This window comes from Condylura cristata, unplaced genomic scaffold (assembly GCF_000260355.1).
Source record: "Condylura cristata isolate star-nosed mole 26May11 unplaced genomic scaffold, ConCri1.0 scaffold00026, whole genome shotgun sequence".
NCBI lineage: Eukaryota > Metazoa > Chordata > Mammalia > Eulipotyphla > Talpidae > Condylura > Condylura cristata.
This window is the reverse complement of record NW_004567127.1, coordinates 1,483,512-1,493,709: the sequence shown is the minus strand read 5'-3', so window position 1 is coordinate 1,493,709 and position 10,198 is coordinate 1,483,512. Positions and strand designations below refer to the sequence as shown.

Below are 10,198 nucleotides of genomic sequence, written 5' to 3'. Positions count from 1 at the left end.
TCTGTGCCTGCTGGTCCAGCCCCCGCGGCCTGGGGTCCTTCCTGATTTGCAGGCAGCTGGTCAGTATGATCAGGGCCAAGGATCTGTCCCCCGTTGGTGGCTTTCCCAATGGCCTCAGACCTTGGGCTCTGGGGGAGGCCATGTTCTTCGGGATGGGACTCTCCATTGGTTTCACTCTGGACCTCTCCTTCGGCTGAGTGCTCAGTCTTTTGGGGCTCTGCCCTCGGCTTTGGTGTGGCCAGTGCTGCAGCTGCTGCCTGCTGCTGCTTCCTCAGCTCTTGTATGCGCCCAGCCAGCAGGACCAGGGGACACCCCTGCTCCATGCCATCTCCTCCAGACCGGAGGCGCAAGCCCTGCCCCTCTGGAGCGCCGGGCTCCTGGAATAAGAGGACCCCCAGCTCTTGCACGTGCTCGCGAATCTGGTTCTCCAGGTCCGAGTAGGCCGCCGCCTGGGCCTTGCACTCTTCTGTCTTTTGCTCCAGCTCCCGCTCCAACTGAGACACTTTCCTCTGCTCTTCCTCAAACTTCCACCGCCACTCATCTACACGTGCAGCTTCCTCCTCCTCTTGCTCCTGCTCCTCGCCAGGCTCTGAGCGCCATGGGCTCTTGGGTGGAGAACCCACCTGAGCCTCTGATGGAGCGGCCTGTGTAGAAGACAGGGCGTGAACAAGACGGGCGGCTAACCTAGCCCCCGCCAGGCCTTTCCTCTCCCGGAATGTCTCAGTGCCCCTGGGTCACAACCTGGGAGACAGCCCAGTCAGGTGGACAGGGCAGTGGGAGCAGAAGGGGCGCTTTCGGGGCCTCACCTTGGATGCAGCATCTGGGTGCTGGACTAGCCCCTGACCTAGATGAGAAGACACGGGGAAAGTGAGGATGAAGACAGGCAGCTGGGCTTTGAGCGGGGTCTTCCTAAGTTAGCTGAGAGAGGGCCCTCCCTGCTGGCTCCGTGGGTTAAAGCGCAGCACTGCAGAGCTAGCTGCCACCTCAGAGCGAGTTCTAGCCCCCTGGGAGGGGACCCACGGGGCGCGCCAGACCTCCCCGACTGCCCCCTTCGGCAGTGTACTTTGTCAATCTGCCTGCTCTGTCCTTGTGGCATCAGCAGGACTTAAAGCCTCAGCGCCATCAAGCTATTGCCAGCCACTGAGCCACCTGCCGCAGCAGACCTCCCCTGTCTGCCCCTGCTCCCCTGGGCAGCGGATTTCCATGGACCCGCCTGTTCTGCTCCCCGCGCTCTCTCGGGTGAATCCTCTCACCCACCGCACTCCAGGTCTTGAATGCATCAATAAAAATAAAACTAAAAAATGTACGTCCCACTGCAGTGACCACCGTCAGATGGGTTATTTCGGTGGGAACAGTGGGACAGTAAAATCTCCCTTGGCTCGAAGGATCCTGAAGTGACAAGTGGCTTCACCTCCCCGCCGCCGGCTCAGGGCCTGCCGCAGCAGCCGCCACAGGGCCCGGTCCTGCGTGCGCAGGGCGTAGTGCAGGGCATCGTTGCCGGCGCTGTCCACCGCCCCCGCGTCGGCCCCGTGGCTCAGGAGCAGCTCTGCCACCTCCGCACTGCCCTTCTCACAGGCCAGGATCAGCGCCGACCTGCGGGGGGGAAGGAGGCTGGCATAGGCTCTCCCGGGCACCGGAGTCCTGGCCAGAGGCCCGCTCCCAGGCCAGCGGCCAGCGTGGCCAGGCCGCCGCAGGCCAGAACCACAAAGCACCTGCACAGAGCAGAACTTTACAGATGTCCTCGGAGCGGCCCCGAAGCCGGGGGCTCACTGGAAGGTGCTTCATATACTGAGGTCCGGCATAAATTCTTTATTGTGGGGGGCAAAAAGGACCCCATTTGAAAAGCAGGAAATTAAACTCCTGGGGCCAGAGATAATGATTCTACTTCCAGAGTCAGCCAGGCAAGGAAGGCGGTGGCCGCGGCAGCTGACCAGGAAAACCCGCTCAGCCCCCCGCGGGGAAAGGACGGAAGCGGATGGAGACCACGAGCCTTCCTGCCCACACGCCAAGCGCCCGCACCCACTCTGCCCGGGGCTCCCGGCGAGGGCAGGGTCTGGAGCGGGGAAGCTCACTTGTCGTCCTTGTCTGTGACATTCACCCGGGCGCCTCGCTGCAGCAGCTGCGAGCAGGTGGCCGCGTGACCGCCCAGCGCCGCGATCATCAGGGGTGTCCGTCCGTCCTGCCAGGTGGTGGAGGGGTTTGTGAGCAGTCGGGGGGGCGCCAGCAGCTGGCCTGATCTTACCAGCTCGCTTCTCCCCAGAAAAGGGCCCCGGTGCCAGGGCTAACTGCTCTTTGCCAGGTGCCTCCCTTGGTGGCCTGGGGGTCAAGCCTCAGTACTCACCTCTACCGCCTGAGTCCATCCCCGGCCAGGGAGTGACGCCCAGGGCCCAACAGCCCTCTCCTGTCTCCCCGCTGCTCCCCTCGGCAGTGGATTTCAGTCAGTCCGTCTGTTCTGCTCCCCACTCTGATGAGTCCTCATCACTACTCCCACACCTCTGGCCTACACCCCAGCTCTCCTATTTTTTTTTAATATTTATTTATTTATGCACACAAGACCTGGGATACAGGCCAGAAATGCAGGGGGATTCCCCAGGGAAAGAGCAGGAAGCAGAACAGGCAGGTCTACTGAGTTCACTGCTGAGGGGGGCAGCAGGAGGGTCAGGGGAGGTCTGCCGGCCAGGTCGGTCATCTCCCTGGCCGGGGATCGATCCTGTGCCTCAATGGCTGTGGACAGCATTACACGGCTGCACTCCAGCCCCTTATAGCAATAGGGAAGGCACATACACCCCAGTTCTTTTATGCAAAAAGTAAAATAGAAAATTTTTTGAAGTAAATAAATAAATGCTACTTTGCAGAGGGCTAGAGGCTCCGCGTAAGATAAGGCTGGATCCCTCTGCGCGGGAGAGGAGAAGGAAGGCAAGCTGCGCGTAACCTCTGGTCAGAGCTTGGCCAGTCGCCGCCAGAGGGCAGCCCCTCCCTGGGGCACCGCCCGCCGGGCACTCACGTTGTCCAGGACGTCCAGGAAGGCCTCGTGGTCACACAGCAGGAGCACACTCGAGGCGCAGCCCGAGGAGGCTGGGAGGGCCGAGGGGCGAGGGGGTTGGAGGGAAGCAGGGGAGACGGTCAGACACCGCAGCCCTCCGGCAGTTCCTGCTGTCCCTCCCGTCGCCCCCCGGTGCCCAGCTCCCACCAGCCCGCACCACAGACCTGCCCAGTGCAATGGGCTGCGGTTTTCCACATCCACAGCATCCTCATTGGCACCGTGCTGCAAACAGCCACAAAGGGAAGGGAGCAGGGCGTTAACATCCCGCCCCCCCCCACTGGGTGGCCGTGTCCCAGAATGCTTCGGGGAGGGGCAGCCTCGGTATTGGAAAGGACACCTGGCCTTGAGCTTCAGCCCTGGCTCCTAAAGCACCTAAGAAAAGTTGGTGGTAGCTAAGTAAACACAGCGGAGAAAATGATATCCGAGGCCACCCTGGTGTTTTTGGATCTTGATTAGGAAGCTTGGAAAGGGCCAGAAGGATCAAAGCTGGACACTTTGCCCAGCCTTGTGAGCTGTGCCTTTTATACTTCCAGAGACTCCTTCGTAAATTGTCCTCGCCTCATTTTGTATGTATATTTTGCTTTTTGTTCCTAGACTATAGGATCCTCAAGCCCAGCCAGTCGGGGTGTAATTTACAGGCCCCCCATTATCATGCAGTCTTCTCTGCAGGGCCTCTCTGCTGGCAGACTGGCGTCAGTCCCGGTGACTGCTTTGTGACTCGTCCGCAGACTAAGCATGGTGCTTGCACACAGTAGGTGTTAGAAGAGGCTTGTGAACTGATGACAGATGATTACCCGCTCTCTTACTGGAGATAAGAGATTGAATGTACTTGGCCACTCTGGATCCGCCTCTTCCCTCCCAGGATCAGCATCCAGGGGTTGTTCTTACCTGCAGCAAGACCTTGACACACTGTGGCTGGCAGGAGATGGTGGCTAAGTGCAGGGCGGTGCTTCCTGGAAAGAGAAAGAGGGAGGAAGGGAGGTGGCCCACGCATGCTGGTGACTCACAGGGAGGGAGGCAAGAGACGCACAGATAATCAGAGGGAGATTAGAGAGAGAAGCGCTCAGTCACACAGGGCCAGAAATTCCTGTTCCCCCAGAGGCCGGCACCTGTGGTGGAGGTGGGAGCGGAGCGGGGTGAGGTAAGCCAGCCTGCAGGGCAGGGACCCCTGGAAGGATGCAGGCCAGAGCTTATGAGGAAAGAAGCAGGGGGGCGGCGGGGGAGACGGCTGGAAAGGCCCCAGCACTGGCCCCACACTACTGTAGAGGGAGAAACGGAGTGTGGCCGTGCTCAGCTGAACTCACCATCTTCATTCTTGCTGTTGATGTCGGCACCATTTGCAAGCAGAACGGTCAGGCATTCGGTCAGGCCCTTGGAGGCCGCCAGGTGAAACCTGCCAGAATCGAGGCCCGGAGGCAGAAGGATGAAGGACCAGGCTGGAGCAGTGAGAGGGTCTTCACGGGCACCCTGCTACGCGCCTCCGTCCCAAAGCCAGTCCCAAAAGCAGAGCGGGCAGACCCCTAGCCTGACCGTGGGGAAGGCCAACCGGCCTCCTCCCGGGAAGTCAGAGGAAGCTGGAAGCAAAGCAGAAGTAGGAGCGACAGGTCTCAGCAGCCGTGGACGCTGCAGGGTGTCCGGGGAACACAGGCCCCAGGGCGGGAGGGGGAGGCTGGCCGCTTGAACTCGACTTGGGCTTCGCAGAGGCAGGAGACGCTCTCCCGACCCCAGCCACCCTGCCCCGTGACTCTGGAGGCTACCGCTTCACGCCCAACGTCCCCAGCGTGCCTGCTCCTACTCTCGCGATGAAGAAATACTCTACTTAGTGCACGTGTGTCTGCCGTACACTTGCTTCGCGGGGTAGGGCCGATGGCTGGCGATGCTGTCGGCCTGGGCTACGAGCTGGGCCTTTCTCCTTCAAGGCACGCAGCGCTGGGCTTAGCAAAACCGCGTCGACACGCCGGTCATGAAGGCAAAGAGGGCTCCGAAGTTGCAGGCCCCGGCGCCCTACCTCAGACCCGGGCTTGGGGCTTCCAGAGGGAACCGCGTGCCAGGGGTCGGACCAGGACTTACTTACGGGGACTGGCCGTTGGAGTTGAGCTTGGTGGGTCGGGCGGACTTCCGGGAGGCCAGAACAGCCACGCGCCCCACGTCCCCCCGCTGCACTGCCTCCAGCAGCTTCTGATCACGGCGGTTCCATCTCTCCACCTGCCGAGAGCCACACGCATGAATAGAGAGGTGGGGAGAGGGAGAAGGCAGGACGCGGCGGGGCCGCCAGGTCTCTCAGCCTGGGTCATGTAGTCCTGCTTAGGTGGGCCGGATCCGTGGCCTTTAACCCGGATGCCACCAAGAACTGGTGCCAGTTACTGCCCGCTCCGGGCCAAAAGGCTGGATCCCAAGTGCTGAATGTGTCCTATTTCAAACCGCTGTTTTATCGTCACTGTGATTATTGCCGTGAAGTGCCCAGCTTCAGCGCAAGCCCAGCCTTCGTCCTTCCCACCTCTGCTCTCCAGTCTTGCTGGGGCTGCAGAACCACTGGCCGAGCCTGGGTCGGCTCCCGTCGCCCGCCTCTCACCTCCCCGTGCCGGCCGGCTCTCTTGCTCAGAGTTTTGACAAATCCGGGCACCTCGGATGCAAGTCACAGCTCGGAGACCAGACGCCTAGGGAAACACCATCTCTGCCCGTAGGCTTTGGTCCCCAGAGCTGGGAGGAGAAGCACCATTTTCCCTAGGATATCCAGGCCCTGAAGCCACTTCCCCTCACAGCAGCCACCACCGAAGGCAAAGGCGTCCCCTGCCAGGCACCTCCCTCGCCTCACCCCCCCTCCCGCCCGGTTTTCCTGGCAGGAGCAGCTGTCCCGACACAGCCACACCTGGGCAGGCATTGTTCCATCATTTCTACTCGGGTTTTGCGGGTGGTGGGGCAATTATAATAATTGAAGTATCACAGGGCGTGAAAGAGAGAGCTGTGTAAAACAGCCAGGGTTGAGGGCACAGAGCAGCCTGGCTGGGTCCAGAGTCGGGAAAGAAAGGAAGAAAGAGACAAAAATCGTGGTATGATGGAAGGGCCTGAAATGGATGTTTGGTCGGCGGCCCGAGTTTGGGGCCTGGCTCAGGCACTTTCTCGCCACTGTGACCCGAGGCAGCCATCCGACACCTCGAACCTGTTTGCTCATCTATAACATGGAGCAAATAATAACTACCTCATCATGTTGTAAGTATTAAATGAGGTAATGTGTATAAAATCCCTCTGTAAGCTGTAAAGAGTCACATAGTGTGTGGCATCCTTCTAACAAAACAGGAAGTGGGGGAACTGGTGGTAGCACACTGCTTTTTATGAGGTGTAATCTCGACGATAAGCTGGGACCAAGCGGGGGAAAATAGGGTCTGTGGAAGCCAAATAACTCACACGCTGTTTACACAGCCAGGGCAAATTATTCCTCAAAAACAGGAAAGGTTTTAAACACCCAAACCATAAACTTATTGAGGGTAGAGGGATTCTGAGGTAACCTCCCCCTGGACAGCAGTCGGACTCTTCAGAGCCTTGCAAGGGTCATGTTCTGTCAGCTTCTCAGCCGCCTTGAAAAGTAGTTAGGGCTGATATCATTGTGTCTATGTGACAGAAGACGAGACTGAGGCCCCCTGAGGTGAGGTAACTGTTCAGGGCCACAACACAAAATAGAGGTAAAATGGAGATGAGAGCAGGTTACCTAGTGCCCAGCCCTAGTTCTCACCACGAGGTGAACACCGTGACAGAACTATTTTCAGATAAAGAGCAGAGGTCTGTCTCCAAGGCAGGGATGCCACGCCTCGCATGGAGAAGTCTCCCAACAGGTGGCGTCTCAGAGAGCAACCTGGCTGCCCCAAGTAGCCACAGACTCTAAGATCAAGGACACACCAGCCCATGCCCCTTGGGGGCTGGGTTGCCCCCGAGAGGTAGACATCTGGGCTAATCCTCTCCCACAGGGCACTGCCACCTGCGGCCCTCACCCTCCAAATTCTGTGTTTAAACCCCACTTCTAACACTATCTTAGAGACAATTTCTTGGATGTTCCTAGAGCTAGAACCCTCTAAAAGCACCTCACCTTGTGTCTGCCACACAACAGAAGTACAATAAATATTAATTCCCAGTCTTCCTAACCTTGTTGGACATATTTTGAATATTCCTGGCTCTGACTGCTTCATCCAGGACAGTGAGAGGAAGGGATTTTGCTCCTGTCAGCCATTGCTACGTAACAGCCAGGTTGTAACGATGAAAAGGTTCTTCGTAGTAATGTAAAGAACTGTCTTTCTGGCTCCGTAGTTCTGCATCCAACCCCATTTACAGTATTACAGTGTGATACTAAGAAGAGTTTTAAAGGGATGGAAATTCTTTATGGCCAAACTTGTGCAGAGTTGGGGTGAAGAAGGAGCAGGTTCCAAGGTGCACCCAGCACCCAGGATAAGAGGCAGTGAAGTAGCATAGCTGCCAGGGAGTGATGACCAGGTGACTCAGCAGACTCAGGACAAGACTAAGCCCGGTACTTCTGTACCACGATTAGGGGATCTCGCAGAAGTAATTGCATCCTCTCCTTATCTCTGGCTGTACATCTCTAAGTGCTTCTCAAGGCGGAACATGCGGGCAGAGTAGAGAGAACAAGCAATGCTGCTCTGGGCAGGTAAGTGCGATGGAAAGACTGCCCTCAAGGGACAGGAGCTGCCTCTCAATTTTTAAAATGTAATTGACATTCCTCTAACTGAGCCAGTGCCAACAGTTTATAGCTATTTTCTGGTCTACTTCCTATATAGGCAGAGTGAGCGGGTATGAAAGACACTCTCCAAGACAGCCTCTACCTGACGCCTGACGAAAACAGCATGAGATTATTAGAGCTGGTTTTTATTTATTCGTGTTGATATGACTGTGTTCTGGATAACTTGGAGTCATTTTAAAATAATCACAGATCTTTTAGTCTTTGTCTCAATCTGAGGGTGCAGGACTCTAGCCTGAAGCCAAGGTAGGGGTGGGATGGGAAGGGGCTATCTCTTGGCGTGACCAGGAAGCCAGGCTTGAAGAGTGGACAGGAAGAGTGGACGGGTGGGTCCAGAGGAGTTAGCTGCCCAGGAGTGGAGGAATTTACCATGAGAAGTATGGGGAAGATTGATGAGGAAACAATTTACAACTGGCCTGTTTACAGACTTTTTGGGAACGCAACCGGACTGAGGAAAGAGTTTTCTTTCCAGGTGGATAGCTTTAAGTCTGCCAAAAGTACTGCTTCCTATAGTCTTGTTATGCTATGGATAGTTTAGAACAAGTGGGGAGTCTTCATGGCCAAGCGTCTCCAGAGGTGGGGTAAACATGGACAGACAGTGCTTTCAAATTCCAGCACCCGCCCAATGCTCATCCAGCATCTGAGAAAAGAGGCCTTGGCCAGGAGTTAGGGAGCCAGCAAGAGGGAGGTAGTTTTCCCACTCCTAAGAAGCAGGGAGGCTCCATAAACCAGTAAGGGAAGGCCAGTGTGGAGTAACTGAGGGAAGAGTCTGTGTGAATTAAGACCGCATTTGGGGAGCCTCAGTTCTAGACCTGTGGTATTCATTCAATAAATGCCTTTTGATTGGTCAATGTGCAGAAACTCAGTGGAGGAGCAAATGTATGTAGGACAAGGACAGGTCTCAACAGAGCTCCTGCTCTTGCCTCACAGCTGCCTCCCAAACCTCTGTGACCTGCCCTTGAAGGGTGAGCTGAGTATTTCTCACGGTTACTTATAAATGACACCGTAAGTCAGGTTCGACTGAGTGATACTACTCCAGGTCGTTACTTCACTTGTAAATGAGCCGTAATCCCAAGTCACACACACACACACAATTCCACCCCCAGACTGGGCATCTCTCGGTCAGAGATCTCTGGGCTGCGAGAGCTATCCCCTCTCTGAGACACCATTCCTATAACCCCCCTTGTGGTTTGTTTTGAGACAAGCTGGGGGGTACAGTAGCTTCCTTCTACTGGGGACCCAGAGTGAGTCCAATCTGGCCTCTTCTCTCACAGTTGTTTTTCTCTAATTCAAAGGAAGCTGGCAGCACAAGCCCTAAACAAGTGGGTGAGGATTTACAATGAAGGAAGATTCTGGAGAATAAGGTAGAAGACCTTGTCTGACCCAAGAACCAGTCTGATGAGCAGGCACTGCGGAGAACTGGCCAGGGTAGATTCTGCAGGACTCACCCAGATCTTTGGGGAGCGGCCAGACAACTGTGCCTCCGCTGGCAGCGCCTCCAGGCTGACCAGACTGCAAGATTAACCCCCAGCCAGGAGGAGGTCCAGGCAAAGGGGGGAAGTAAGGCTGGACAGTCAGGGCAGAGGAGGTGGGAGCCCGCGCAGAGCAGGAGGAGGCTGACCTGGGAGCAGCCGGTGCAAAGAGGCTTGGAGTGACAGTGAAGGGCCAGCGGTGATGGCTGATGGCGCGAGAATGCGAGGGGGAGCCGCATGGGGCGCCCCGGGGCAAGGGCAGGGAGACCGTGAAGAGGGGCTGGGGGTCGTTCGGGGCTGGGAGGGCGCGTTGGGACTGACAGGAGCCAGCAAAGAGAGGTCACCTGAGAGGGCAGAGTGCTGAGGACAAGGGAGCCCTGGGAAGGGGCGATGGGGCACGCACTCCGCAGCTGGAATGGAGCTGGGTGCTGAGCAGGGTGAGGGGATGGGGTAGGCGCGTGGCGGTGCCTCGGTCCTAGGAGGCCGCAGTAGTGCCGGGCTCGGGGCTGCAGGAAACACCAAAGGTCGGGGGCAGAGGGTGCTAGAAGGCTAGGAGAGGGCGGAGTGGAACGACCCCCGGGAGGGCAGAGGTCAGGAGGGTGAGCCAGAGGCTCAGGACGGGGTCTTGGAGGCGGGGCTGGCGGGCTGCACTGCGGGAGCAGAAAAGCTGGAAGGGGCCGAAAGAGAAAAGGTGACGGGGCGTGGAGCCGGGACCCAGGGCTCTGTCACCGCAGGGCTCGCACGCCCGCCCCTGCCCGTCCTCCCAGAGAGTTCGGCACCTACCGCCACCTGTGAGCTGGAGCAGGAGAAGATGCGCTTCATGGCCGGGGCCAGGGCCGCGGGGGGACGGGGACGCGAGGAGAAAGGGGCCACAGGTTGCCGAACCCACTGGACTCGGCGGCAGCTGTGCGCGAGGGAGCTGTCAAAGCGAGCGGGCCC

General features: G+C 57.8%; 1 protein-coding gene across 2 annotated transcripts in view; it reads right to left on the bottom strand.

Annotated features, from left to right (window-relative positions):
* ANKRD35 (ankyrin repeat domain 35) overlaps nt 1–10,189 on the bottom strand; it is a 16,329-nt gene extending 6,140 nt beyond the window's left edge. For both annotated transcript variants that reach the window (XM_012730173.1, XM_012730174.1), the window contains exons 1-10: nt 10,043–10,189; nt 5,118–5,248; nt 4,348–4,436; nt 3,932–3,996; nt 3,208–3,265; nt 3,005–3,075; nt 2,073–2,179; nt 1,412–1,593; nt 807–844; nt 30–644 (exon numbers count right to left, since the gene is read on the bottom strand). In XM_012730173.1, the coding sequence (XP_012585627.1) occupies nt 30–644; nt 807–844; nt 1,412–1,593; nt 2,073–2,179; nt 3,005–3,075; nt 3,208–3,265; nt 3,932–3,996; nt 4,348–4,436; nt 5,118–5,248; nt 10,043–10,081 (1,395 nt within the window). In that variant the 5' untranslated portion in view covers nt 10,082–10,189. The remainder of the gene's footprint in view (nt 1–29; nt 645–806; nt 845–1,411; nt 1,594–2,072; nt 2,180–3,004; nt 3,076–3,207; nt 3,266–3,931; nt 3,997–4,347; nt 4,437–5,117; nt 5,249–10,042) is intronic.
* Between the last annotated feature and the right edge of the window lie 9 nt (nt 10,190–10,198).